This window comes from Chiloscyllium punctatum, chromosome 9 (genome assembly GCF_047496795.1).
Source record: "Chiloscyllium punctatum isolate Juve2018m chromosome 9, sChiPun1.3, whole genome shotgun sequence".
NCBI classification, from domain to species: domain Eukaryota; kingdom Metazoa; phylum Chordata; class Chondrichthyes; order Orectolobiformes; family Hemiscylliidae; genus Chiloscyllium; species Chiloscyllium punctatum.
In genome coordinates this window covers 6784102-6798389 of record NC_092747.1, presented here as the reverse complement: position 1 = coordinate 6798389, position 14288 = coordinate 6784102, and the positions used below count along the sequence as shown (strand labels likewise).

At 43.2% G+C, this 14288-nt stretch overlaps 1 protein-coding gene across 4 annotated transcripts in view; it reads left to right on the top strand.

Annotated features, from left to right (window-relative positions):
• aamdc (adipogenesis associated, Mth938 domain containing) overlaps positions 1–14180 on the top strand; it is a 51617-nt gene extending 37437 nt beyond the window's left edge. For all 4 annotated transcript variants that reach the window (XM_072576802.1, XM_072576799.1, XM_072576801.1 and 1 more), the window contains one exon: positions 10832–14180. In XM_072576802.1, coding sequence (XP_072432903.1) covers positions 10832–10972 — 141 coding nt within the window. In that variant the 3' untranslated portion in view covers positions 10973–14180. The remainder of the gene's footprint in view (positions 1–10831) is intronic.
• The last annotated feature ends 108 nt before the right edge of the window (positions 14181–14288 follow it).

The window sequence follows — 14288 nt, the reverse complement described above, 5'->3', positions numbered from 1 at the left end:
ATCAATCTCCATCCTGATAACCTGCCCGAAAGGAAGACCTGACCTCCAACCATATGATAAGCAATTGCACATTTAACACACATTTAGTGGTACTTCTCTTCTGGTTTATATGGCTTAGTTCCCCAGTGTACAACTAGTTAAGCCAATAGAATATTCTCGATGGATTTTGCTTTATTCATTTGTCATATGTGGGTGTCACTGACTGTAAAGTGGTCATCGGTTTAGAAGGATCTGTCAAAGGATCTTTGGTGAATTTCTGCAGTGCGTCTTACAGATGGTACACATTGTTGGTCCTGAGTATTGATGGTGAAGGGTATACATGCATGTGGATATAGCATCAATCAAGTGGGCCACTTTGTCCTATTTGATGTCAAGCTTCTTGAGTTCAAGCTACAGGCATCCAGACAAGTGAGGAATATTCCATTTCACTCCTGATTTCTAATCTGTGCTGTTATGAGGAAGGGAAAAAAATCTCTGAACAGAATGGTCCCGTTTGCACTGATTTGAAGATAATAAAATATCAGAACCTGGGAAAGTTGTCACTTCAGTCCTTAGACAGCTTTTCAATCAGTAAGGGAATCCAGGACTATGGAGATAAGGTAGAAAACGTGGAGTTGAGGATGATTCAGTTGGCTGTGATCAAATTAAATGGTGGAGCAGGAACGATGTGTCAAATTCCCTGCTTCTGTTCCTCCATCTTATAGTCTTATTTCAGTGACGGCGAGCTGAGGATCAAAGTTACATCATTTAATAAAATGAGAGGTTTTTGAATTAAAAGATGACAAGTTAACATCTGATAAAATTGAGCGAGATGAATTGTCCCAACTTAGAACTAAAGCTGAAGAAGGGTTACATCCAAAACTTCGACTTCTCCACCTCCTGATGCTGCCTGGACTTGTGTGTTCTTCCAGCCTCCTGCCTGTCTATTTTGGATTCCAGCATCTGCAGTTTTCTTTTTGTCTCTAGAACTAAAGCTCAGCATCTAACAGGTCCCAGGTGCCTAGCATTCTGTATCTCTGTGACTGTCCTGGCCTACCAAGTGCTGAAAAAAAGTAGTGATGCAAGAGTGACAGAGATTGCAGTTAAGAAAGCCAGCCAGGTGATGTCAGTATTACCCACCTGATGTCAGGAAAATGTCATTAACCCAAGCTTTCTAGTGGAGTAAGTGATGTTGCTCTATGAAACCTGAGTACAGAATTAGTAACAGAACCCAGATCCCACAACCCCATTCGTACGATCATAAAAATTAGCAATAAGAGTGGGCCATTCAGCCTTTGAGCCAGATCTGCTCATCATTAATATCGTTGCTGATTTGATGTCGCATCAATTCTACTTTGCTACCAGTCCCCCATAACTCTGCTATCATCAAAGTAGAGAATAAGTTAAAAAAATTTCAGTGATAGCTGTACAATGACAAGAAATAGGAGGAAGGAACATGGTGAATTTCCAATCACGAGGGAAGCAGTACCAAGCAAATTAATGGCACTACAGGATGACCTGTTTGTATACAGTTATTTTTAACATTTTACATTTTTTTATATGAAAAGAATATTTTCAAGGCAGAGGTAGATTCCCTGTTAGGCAAGGAATTCAAGGTTATCAAATATAGCTGAGAATGTAAACACAGATCAGCCGTGATCTTATTGAAGGTGGAACAGGCTCAAGGGGCCAAATAGACATCTTTTATTCCTACTTTGAATGTTTGTAAGTATATTTGTAGTGCTCTGTGGATCCTATCATTGCAGCTGGTCGAATTTAAATGCAATTCATAAATCTGTAATTGAAAGCTAGACCATGATACTTTCATCAATTATCATAAAAATCCATTGGTTTACCAATATCCTTCAGAAAAGGAAATCTGCCATCCCTACCTGTTCTAGCCTACGTGTGACTCCAGACCCACACAAATGTGTTGGTTGTTGAATGCCTTCTAAAATAGCCAAGCAGACTGCTCAGTTTTAAGGCATTTAGGGCTGGGCAACAAATATTGGCCTTGCCAGTGATGCCCGTATCCCACATCAAATAGATTGCAGTGACAGGTTTAACTTATAAGGAAAGGTTATCCAATGGAGTTTAGTAAATAAGAGGTGATCTCACAGAAACCTGTGGGAATTTGACAGGGTGAATGCTGAAAGGACATTTCTTCCTGTAGGAGTGATTAGAACTAGGGGTCACAGTTTATAAATAAGTGGTCTTCCATTTAAGACAATGACAAGGTGACATCTTTTCTCTCAGAAAGCTGAGAGTATGTAGAACTCTCAGCTCAATTGGATGGACAGCTGGTTTGCAATGCAGAGTGACTCCAATTTTGAGTTCAGTTCCTATACTCTGTGAGGTTACTATGAAGGTCCTGCCTTGTCAATCTTGCCCTTCACCTGGTATAGTTACCCTCAGTTTAAATTTACTATCTGTTGTCTCTCTCTAATGAAAAATTGTTCTCTTGAACTTTGTCAGCTTTAACTACTCATTTCTCCAGAAAGCAGTGAAAACAGAGTTATTAAATATTTTAAGGAGAGATTAATAGATTCTTGACTTACAAGGGTTATCAGGTAGTAGTTGAAAAAGTGGAGTTGAGGTGACAATCCAATCAGCCAAGGAGCTGGCTAGAGGGGCCAAATGGAATACTCCTACTTTCAAATTCATTGTTGGTAATTATGTTTGCAAAACAAGAAATAATACTAAATTAAACTCTACAATTAAACACCACATAATTTTAATAAGCCATTATGTATCAGATATTGCTAAAACTATCATAAATGTTGGTCCAAAACGTGGAAGAAGTTTTTAAATTGATAAAAAATGTGAATGGAATAATTTAAGGATATTCACAGAGCCCTTAGGTTCAGGAATCCATGTTGAAAATGCTGTTGGAGGATCAGTACTGAGGGAGCACAATACTGTCAGAGACTCAGTGCTCTGACAGTGCAGCACTGTTGGAGGGACATTGCTGAGGGAGTGCAGCACTGTCAGTGGGTTAGTGCTTAGGGAATGTAGCACTGTCAGAGGGTCAGTGCTAAGGAAGTGCAGCACTGTTGGAGGGTCAGTGCTGAGGGTGCACTGCGTTGTCAGAGATTCAGTATTGAGGGGTGCAGCACTGTTGGAGGGTAAGCACTGAGGGAGTGTAGCATTGTCGGAGTGTAAGCGCAGGCGGTGCACTATGTTGTCAGAGATTCAGTATTGACAGAGTGCTGCACTAAGAACCATAAGAAATAGGAACTGAAATAGGTCATTTAGTCTCTCAAGCCTGCTGTGCCATTCAGTAGGATTATGGCTAATCCTCATGTCCACTTTCCTACATTTTTCCCTATAACACTTAGATTCTTGATCAGTCAAGGAATCATCTATCCTCGCCTTAAATATACACAAGGATTCTATCCTCACAGCTCTCTGTGGCAAGGAGTTCCAAAGACACTCAATGCTCTGAGAGAAGAAATTACTCCTCATCTCAGTCTTAAATTGTTGCCCCTTTATTCTGCGGCTATGCCCTCTATTCCTAGACTCTCGCATGAGGGAAAACATTCGCTCAGCATTTACCCTGTCAGGCCCTTAAGAATCCTATCTGTCTCAATGAGATTGCTTCTCATTCTTCTAAACTCCAGTGAGTAGATTTCTAACCTGTTTAGCCTTTGCTCATAAGACAATCCTCCATGCTGGGAACTATACTAGTGAACGTCCTCTGAACTGCCTGCAATAAAATGATACCTTTTCTTAAATAAGGAAACCCAATCTGCTCATAGTACTCCAGATTTGGTCTCACCAGCAGCATGTACAGTTGGCAGTAAGACTCCTTTACTCTTATATTCTAACCCTTTGAAATAAGGGCCAACATTTCATTAACCCTCCTGATTACCTACTGCCCTGTGTGCTAGTTTTCAGTGTTTCATGTAAAAGTTCCCCCAAGACACTTTCTGTTGCAGCTTTCTCCAATTTTAATCCATTAAATAATACTCTGTTCTTCTGTTCTCCCTTTCAAAATGAACAACTTTTCACACATTACTCTCCTAATTAGTAATTTTCTACCCACTTAACCTGTCAAATCTCTCTGTAAACTGTTTATATCCCTCTCCCAACTTGCCTTTCCACCTATTTGCTTCTTTCCGTCAAGTCATTATTATATATTTCTGGAATTTAACATTAGCTTTATTGTTACATGTACTCAAAGGAGTACAGCAAAAAGTGTACAAAGTTGCTGCTTACAGTGCCATCTTAGGTACAAAGGTTCCGATTGTAAGCAGTTGCAGCCCTAGCACTGATCCCTGTCAAACCCAACTGATGACACATGGCCAACCTGGAAAAGAACCCTTTATCTTCACACACTTTCCAGCTCATTAGCTAATTCTCTATCCACGTCAATACAATACCACTATGGCCTTTTATCCTATGACTGTTGGAGCACTGCACTGTCAAAAGGACGGTGAAACAGGAGCACTGCACTATTCGAGAAACGGTACAGCAGGAGTGCTGCAGTGTTGGCAGGACAGTACTGCGGAAGTGCTGCAGTGTTGGAGGGCCAATACTGCGGGAGTGCTGTCATGTTGGCGGGCCCGTACTGCGGGAGTGCTGTCGTGTTGGAGGGCTAATACTGTGGGAGCACTGTCATGTTGGAGGGCCAGTACTGCGGGAGTGCTGTAGTGTTGGAGGGGCTAATATTGTGGGAGCACTGTCGTGTTGGAGGGCCAATACTGCGGGAGTGCTCTCGTGTTGGAGGGACAGTACTGTGGGAGTGCTGTTGTGTTGGAGGGCTAATACTGCGGGAGCACTGTCGTGTTGGAGGGCCTGTAATGTGGGAGCCCTGTCGTGTTGGAGGGCTAATACTGTGGGAGTTCTGTCGTGTTGGAGGGCTAATACTGTGGGAGTTCTGTCGTGTTGGAGGGCTAGTACTGCGGGAGCGCTGTCGTGTTGGAGGGACAGTACTGCGGGAGCGCTGTCATGTTGGAGGGCTAGTACTGCGGGAGCGCTGTCGTGTTGGATGGACAGTACTGCAGGAGTGCTGTAGTGTTGGAGGGGCCAATACCGCAGGAGTGCTGTAGTGTTGGAGGGGCAATACTGCAGGAGTGCTGTCGTGTTGGAGGGACAGTACTGCAGGAGTGCTGTCGTGTTTGAGGGCTAATACTGCGGGAGTGCTGTCGTGTTGGAGGGCCAGTACTGCAGGAGTGCTGTAGTGTTGGAGGGGCAATACTGCAGGAGCACTGTCGTGTTGGAGGGCTAATATTGCGGGAGTGCTGTCATGTTGGAGGGCCAGTACTGCGGGAGCGCTGTCGTGTTGGAAGGGCAGTACTGCGGGAGCGCTGTCGTGTTGGAAGGGCAGTACTGCGAGAGTGTTAGAGGGGCAGTTAGTGTTTCCTCTGCCTAAAGATGCTGCTGCACTGTGTCATACCTATTGGCCTGTTAGGTAGAGAGATGATCATATCTCTGATTTGTAAAAGGATGCTGACAGTGATACTAGTGGTACAGACAATATGGAGACTTAAGTAATGGTGAATTGACACATCTAACAGTAATAGTAAAATATTATAGCTTCATAAGTGGATTTCATTGGCAGATTGTCCTTCTTCCCATTTCCATTTACAGTACAAGACAGCTGAGTAATCTGTAAATATGTCAAGTCTTTCAGTCCATTCTGCTGTTGTTAGACCTGGAAATTAATGTCCTGGAGCATCAGCTGGTAAATGCATTGTTCAGTGAGTATAAAGAAAGGAAGAGAGATCTTTCATTTGAATAGCACCTTTCATGACTTGCGGAGAAATCAACACAGCTCGAAAGTCAAGGAAGTACTTCTTCAAGTGCAGGTAATGTTATAATGTCAGAAACATGGTAGCCATATCACAGCATGCTCCTACCACAGTCATTGTAATGATGACCAGATTCATCTACTTTGGTGATTTTGGTTGAAAGACAAAGATTAGCCCACAACATCAAGTAGAACTCCTGTGTACCTCTTCACACTGTAGAATCCACTTGAGACAGGAAGGATTTCAGTTTAATCTCTCATCTGAAGAGTATATTCAAGGTGGAGGTCAATAGGTGTTTGGTAATTAAAAGTTATTTGGATAAGGCAGTAAAGTGATGGATGGGTTCATCAACAGTGCTATCAAACAAAACTTGCTTAACAATAACCTGCTCACTGATACTCAAGTTCTGAGTCCTGACTTCCATACAGTTTTGGTCCAAACATGGACAAAAAAAAACTGAATTTTGGGGTGGGGGTGGTGGTGGAGAATGTGTGTGTGTGAGAGTGACTGTCCTTGATCAAGATTTAGAGTCACAGATTCTTGGAAACGTACACCATGGAAATAGACTTTTCGGTCCAACATGTCCATGCTGACCAGGTATCATAACCTAATCTAGTCCCACTTGCCAGCACTTGGCCAAATCCGTCGATTTTCCTGCTCCTCGGATGCTGCCTGACCTGCTGTGCTTTTCCAGCACCAGTCTAATCTTAACCCTTCCTATTCATATACCCATCCAGATGCCTTTTAAATGTTGTCATTGTACCGGCCTCCACCACTTCCTCTGGCAGCTCATTCCATGCATGCACCACCCTCTGCATGAAAATGTTGCCCCTTAGGTCCTTTTAAATCTTTCCCCTCTCACCCTAAACCTATGCCCTCTAGATCTAAACTCCTCCACCCCAGGGAAAAGACCTTGTCTATTTATCCTAACCATACCCCTCATGATTTTATAAACCTCTATAAGGTCACCCCTCAGCCTCTAAAGCTCCAGTGAAAACAGTCCCAGCCAATTTAGCCTCTCCCTATAGCTCAAACCTTGTAAAGGAGGAGAAAGTGAGGACTGCAGATGCTGGAGATCGGAGTCGAGAGTGTGGGGCTGGAAAAGCACAGCAGGTCAGGCAACATCCAAGGAGCAGGAGAATCAACATTTCTGGCATAAGCCCTTCATCAGGAATGAGACTTGTGGGCCAGTGGGCTGAGAGATAAATGGGAGAGAAGGGTGGGGCTGGCGGGGGGAAGGTACCTGAGACAGCGATAGGTAGATGAAGGTGAGGGAGAAGATGATAGGTCAGAGAGGAAGGTGGAGCGGGTAGATGGGAAAAACAATGGACAGGTCAGAAGGGTGGTGCATAATTGGAGGTTTGCGACTGGGGATAAGGTGAGGGGAGGGGAAATGAGGAAACTGTTGAAATCCGCATTGATCCTGTGTGGTTGCAGGGTCCAGAGGCAGAAGATGAGGTGTTCTTCCTCCAGGCATCAGGTAGTAAGGGTTTGGCGATGGAGGAGGCCTAGGACCTGCATATCCTTGACAGAGTGGGAGAGGGAGTTGGTGTTCAGCCATGAGGCAGTGGGGTTGGTTGAGGAGTACTCTGAAACAATCCACAAGTAGGCGTCCTGTCTCCCTGATGTAGAGGAGACCCCATTGGATGCAACGAATACTAAAGATGACATTGATGGAGGTACAGGTAAATTTCTGTCGGATGTGGAAGGATCCTTTGGGGCCTTGGACAGAGGTGACGGGAGTGGTGTGGATGCAGGTTTTGCACTTCTTGCAATAGCAGGGGAAGGTACTGGGAGTGGGGTGTGAGTTGGTGGGGGGTGTGGACCTAACAAGGGAGTTGCAGAGGGAATGGTCTCTCTAGAACACTGATAGGGTTGGGGAGGGAAATATATCCCTAGTGGTGGTGTCCGTTTGGTGGTGGTGGAAGTTGCGGAGGCTGATGCGATGATTACAACATCCTTGTAAATCTTTTCTGATCATTTTCAAGTTTCACAACATCCTTCCAAGAGGAAGGAGACCAGAATTGCACGCAATATTCCAAAAGTGGCCTAACCAATGTCCTGTACAGCTGCAATATGACCCCCCAACTCCTATACTCAATGGTCTGACCAATAAAGGAAAGCATACCAAACGCCTTCTTCACTATCCTATCTACCTGCAACTCCACTTTCAAGGAGCTATGAACCTGCACTCCAAGGTCTCTTTGTTCAGCAACACTTCCCAGGAACTTACCATTAAGTGTATAAATTCTGCTCTGATTTGCTTTTCCAAATTGCTGCACCTCGCATTTATCTGAATTAAACTCCATCTGCCACTACTTAGCCCCTTGGCCCATCTGATCAAGATCCCATTGTAATCTGAGGTAACCTTCTTTGCTGTCCACTATACCTCCAATTTTGGTGTCATCTGTGAACTTACTAACTATACCTCCCATGTTCATATCCAAATCATTTATATAAATGACAAAAAGAAGAGGACTCAACACCGATCCTTGTGACACTCCACTGGTCGCAGGCCTCCAGTCTGAAAAGCAACTCTCCACCACCACCCTCTGTCTTCTACCTTTAAGCCAGTTCTGTATCCAAGTAGCTAGTTCTCTCCGTATTCCATGAGATCTAACCTTGCTAACCAGTGTACCATGAAGAATCTTCAACGCCTTACTGAAGTCCATATAGATCACGTCCACTGCACTGCGCTCATCAATCCTCTTTGTTACTCCTTCAAAAAACTCAGTCAAGTTCGTGAGACATGATTTCCTACACACAAAGCCATGCTGACTATCAGTCTTTGCCTTTCCAATTCATGTACAGTAAATCCTGTCCCTCAAAATTCCCTCCAACAACTTGCCCACCATCGATGTCAGCCACAGGTCTATAGTTCCCTGGCTTTTCCTTACCACCCTTCTTAAATAGAAGCATCACATGAGCCAACCTCCAGTCTTTTCCGGCACTTCATCTGTGACTATCAATGATACAAATATCTCACCAAGGGGCCCAGCAATCACTTCCCTAGCTTCCCACAGAGTCCTAGGGTACACCTGATCAGGTCCTGGGGATTTATCCACCTTTATGCATTTCAAGGCATCCAGCACCACCTCCTCTGTAATATGGACATTTTTTAAGAAGTGACCATCTATTTCCCCACATTCTATATCGTCCACGTCCTTCTCCACTGTGAGTACTGATGCAAAATGCTCGTTTAGTATCTCCCCATCTCCTGCGGCTCCACACATAGACTGCCTCACTGATCTTTGAGGGCCCCTATTCTCTCCATAGTTACCATAGTGGGTGGCACAGTGGTTAGCACTGCTGCCTCACAGCGCCAGAGACCCGGGTTCAATTCCCACCTCAGGCGACTGACTGTGTGGAGTTTGCACATTCTCCCCGTGTCTGCGTGGGTTTCCTCCCACAGTCCAAAAATGTGCAGGTTAGGTGAATTGGCCACGCTAAATTGTCCGTAGTTTAAATGTAGGGGAATGGGTATGGGTGGGTGCGCTTCGGCGGGTCGGTGTGGACTTGTTGGGCCGAAGAGCCTGTTTCCACACTGTAAGTAATCTAATCTACCCTTTTGTCCTTAATGTATTTATAAAAACCTTCATTTGACTGTGTGTAGCATCAAGGAGCCCTAGCAAAATGAGAGTCAATGGGAAGCAGGGGAAGCTCCTTTGCTAGTTTAGAGTCATATATAGCAAAGGAAGACAGTTGCATTTGTTGGGGTTCTGTAATTTCACTCCAGGACATCTCGACTGCTTCACAAATGATCTTCCCTCCATCGTGAGGTCAGAGGTGGGGATATTTGTTGATTGGACTGCACAACGTTCAGCACATCATTCACAACTTTTTGGATAGCAAAACAGTCCACATCCAAATGTGGCAAGACTTGGACGATATCCAGATATGAGCTGACAAATGGCAAGTACATTTGTGCCCCTTAAGAGCCAGGTAATAACCATTCCCACCAAGTGAAAATCTAAGCTCTGCCTGTTGACGTTCAATGGCATTACCAACAATGTATCGTCCACGATCAGATTCTGGGAATTTTGCAGTGAATGATTGACCTCCTGACTCCCCTACACCTGTCTATTATCACGCCCAATTCAGGCATGTGTTGGAATACTCCTCACTTTTTTGGTTGAGAACAACACTCAAGAAGCTTGACACCATCCAGGACAAAGCTTACTTGGCATCACATACACAAACATCCAATACTGATAAACAATAGCAGCTATGAATACCATCTACAAGATGGATTGCAGAAATTCATCAAGACTCTTGAGAAAGCACATTCCCAGATCCATGACCACTACCATTTACTGTGTATGGAACTTCACCAGCACCTTCCTAATGGCATCTGAGAATGGGCAATAATTGGTGGCCTGGCCAGTAAATCCAACATCCAAAAAATAAAGGGAGGAGGAGTTGAGGAAGAAAGTCATTTTGTTGAATGTTGGAATAAACTCAAATAGCCATACGTAAATGTCCTATTCAAGCTCTTACTCCTTAGGTACGCCTTTTAAAACACTCCTTTCACCTGCCTCATTGACTTTTCCGTCCTAATACCTCCAGAAATGATTTTGTGTCAAGTTTTTGCCTAATAATGTCAAACACCCTGAGGCACTTTACAGGAGCAATGTAACTGTAGTTGCCGTATAATTGTTGTTGCTGTTGAGTGTAATATGGGATGTTTGGGCCCATGGCCATAACAGTAACCAGTGCAAATGAAGTTCAGAATGGATACCAGGAAAAAATATTTTTGTTAAAAGGTGGTGCCAGACACCATACCAGATGTTCAATCATTGATGTTTAATCATTGATGCTAGATCTGAACACTAGAGTGTGAGAAAGTGAAGACTGCAGATGCTGGAGATCAGAGTCAAAATGTGTAGTGCTGGAAAAGCACGGCAGGACAGGCAGTATCCGAGGAACAGGAAAGTCAATGTTTTGAGCATAAGCTCTTTGTCAGGAATGATCAGCTGTACTTTTCCAGCACCACACTTTTTGACTCTGAACACTAGAGTTGTCAAGATTCAGTGGCCAATCAAATTGTTGGTTTTCACCCCTGATATTTTCTCTCTGTCATTTGTTTTTGTGCTTTGCAGGTTCCTTCCAAAACGCTGGAGTATCTTAAGAAAAAAGGAGTTGAGGTGAAAGTCCTTCAGGCAGAGGCAGCTGTGCAAGAATACAACTTGCTGGCCAGTCACGGTGTGCGAGTAGGAGGCGTCTTCCACTCCACTTGCTGAAACAACAAATCAAACAATGCCAGGCACCCTGACAACACTTTGACCACAGTGACTGTCCCTTGGTTTCACCACTTGAAACGTGGTCTCTTTGTGATTGTTTTCTTTGTGGTGTGCAGTTTGAATTACTTAAACAGGAGGAGAAAAGGCTTTGATGGGTGTGTATGCGTCTGAATAGTATTACACAAAAACAATTCCCGTTTCAAACTGGACTGTCCAGTTTCAGTGTTGGCTGTGGCCTTCTGCACATTCAAAATTGGAGGACAGAAGTGTCATTTTTACCTGCTGTCCTCAGATTTTTTTAAAATTAAAAGTATGCATTGTGAGTCCTTAAATCCTCGTTCACGAGGTTGTGCATAAGTCAGACACGCACTTTCCCATTTTGGTTAGACATGAAGGAACTGAGTAAGGAGATCCCATTTCAAGAATGTGTTATCAGTACGGTTTCCCACTGTGTGTAGGAGATGATAAGGCTGGTTTTTCATTCACAGAAGTGTGAGAGAACAATCTCTCCTTCTGACTGTGCTTGAATCACATCTGCAGTTGCACTGAGCTTGCATGTTTGATGTCCTGACCCAGAATGCTACCATTTTAAATTCCTTTTGCCTTTTATCTTGGTAATAGTTCCTCAAATTGATTATTTTTGTTGTTATCGATGCAGATTTCCTAATAATTGCCATCTATCTGTCTGCAGTTGGCTGAATTGCACATGCACCTGTAAAATGCAAATAGCAGGCCGGATGACTGCAGAATAACTATCTGCTGAATCAGACCACTTTGAGATTGGTTATGATTGAGTGAATGACAGGAATTCATTCTTTCTGGTCAATAATTCTCAGAGAAACATGAAAATACGCGTGGAAAAAGCCTTGTCGCCCCTTTGAAGGGCGACGGTAGGATAGTGGTAATGTCACTGGACTAGTAATGCAGAGGTCCAGGCTAATGCTCTGGACACATAGTTTCAAATTCCATTACGGTACTTTTAATTCAATTAGTGAATCTGGCACTGAAAGCTAGCCTCTGTAATACTAGTACAAAATTTTGAGAACGTGGATAGTAAGAGGCCTTTTCCCAGGAAGAAAAGGTCAACTACAAGAGGGCACAGGTTCAAGGTGAGGGGGAAAGTTTAGGGGAGAAGTGTGGGGAGAATTCTTCACACAGAGAGTGGTGTGGAACACACTGCCAGTGGAGAGGATGGAAGCAGGCACGGTTAGTAATGTTTAAGGTGTACCTTAATGGACTCATGAATGTGAGGCGAACAGAAACTGCATATGGGCAATAAGTAACAGGTCTAAATAAGGATTAGAATCAGCACAGGCTTGGCGGGCAGAAGGGTTTGTTCCCATGCTGGACTGTATTGAAATGGTGACCATGAAATTAATATCCATTTTTGTAAAATTCCATCTAGAAGAAAATCTACCATCCTTACCTGGTCTGGCCCTGCATGTGACTCCAGACCCACAGCAATGTGCTTTTGACTCTTAACTGACCTTTGAAATGGTTGAGCAAGCCCTCAATTCAGGGTGGTCAGGGCTGGGTAACAAATGCTGCTCTTGCCAGCAACACCCACATTCTATGAAAGAACAAAAAGCAAAAAAAAAATCATCTCGAACATGATAGATAAAACTCAACATTATCAAGTGGTGACACAATATGAATAGGAAGTGTTTCTTGCATTTTATGAGCCTTGTCTGAATTTTGATTCTGATAACTTTAGTAAAACTCTGAATTTTTCAAAGAGTGACTCCACCTCTTCCCCATGTCCAATTTCACCCCATTATCTAGTTCTTACCAGGTTGCTGTTTGTGATAACTTGCTGTGTTCAAATCGGCTGTCACATTTCATATTTTGACATCACTTCAAAATTAATTGCCAGTAAGGCAATATAGGACATCTTGAGCTAGTGAAAGTGTCTACATAAATGCACATTCTTCAAATTAAGATTGGCAAGATGATTTGTTTAATCTCAGTTAATAGTTCTATGCCAGAACAGTCCTGGTAAGGGATCGAGACAGGATAAATCCCCATTTAAATCCCCTTCTCTTTGTGGAATTAGCTGTTCTCTGTTGGGACAGATGCATGGGATGCTATGGCATGGTTCCAGGAGCCAAGGACTGTAAGGAGGGTGGAAATTAATCAGAGTCCTGTTACCTGATTGTAATCCAGTGCTCACCTACTGGAAAGGCATTAATGCATTGCATAAGGTCAGGATTGGACTGTATCATGCTTTTCTCATGATACGTTGCCACTGTACTATTCACTGGCCAGGCCATCATCTCTGGGAGGTAATAGAGAATCCATGTACCAATTGAACTATGTTCTAGCATATGGCCATTGCTTAAGGGTAAGGATAATATTGTAGGAGGAGGAGGAGAAATTGATGGTCTTGATACAAGGGAATGGTACAGATATTTTCTGAATGTTGGCATTACCTCAGGAGCAGTATTCTTCTCTTTGAGTGCAAAGTTCAAGCTGATATTTTCAGTGCAGAACAGAAGTAGTACTGCACTGTCAGAGGTGCCATCTTTTGGATGAGATGTAAACCAGGCTCCATCTGTCCTTCTGAGTGGACATAAAAAATCTCACAGGAACCTTTTAGCAAATGCAGAGTTTCTCCTTCTCTACAAGCTAACACGTGCTTTAACCAAACTCACTGCATAACAGACTAACATCTGAACATTTACGGTATTAGCATTTCTGGATACTTGATATGTGCAGATTGGCTTCCATATTTTCAGCATGTGCTTCTGAACAAAAACTTAATTGGCTGGGAAGTGATTTGAAATGCCTGAGGCAGTGAAAGTGCAGTATCAAATGCAGGCTGTTATTTTCTTGCCTTGTAAATACTTCTTTCTGATGGTCATCTTCCCTCTCCCAACCTACAGATTCATCCCAACACTACAAGCCCTTTTGTTCAGTCTGAAATGTGTGCCTGATAAGTTTCATTTTTAGTTTTAACGGCGTAATGGTCACAGCTTCGTAAAAATACAGCACAAAGAAGCCTATCGAGTGTCTCCCAGCTTTCGATGGAAGAGGTACCAAGTAATTCACTACTTGAAGGATAATGTTAGAATTTGTTCATCTAATGTTTTGAGTCCATATTCATAGTGAGCCTTGGGAATATATGGAATGTTTTATCAAGCAATAGGAAAGAAACCTGAGAGCAAGTGTAAATGGACTTGTGAATAAACAGATAACTAATAAAGCTATAGTCTGCACAAAGCCTCTAGACTTTTCTGTAAACTTTTCACATAACAGTAAAGTTGACTGCTGTCAGATGTCTTATCATATTTCCCAGCACCAAAGCACTGCTTCCATA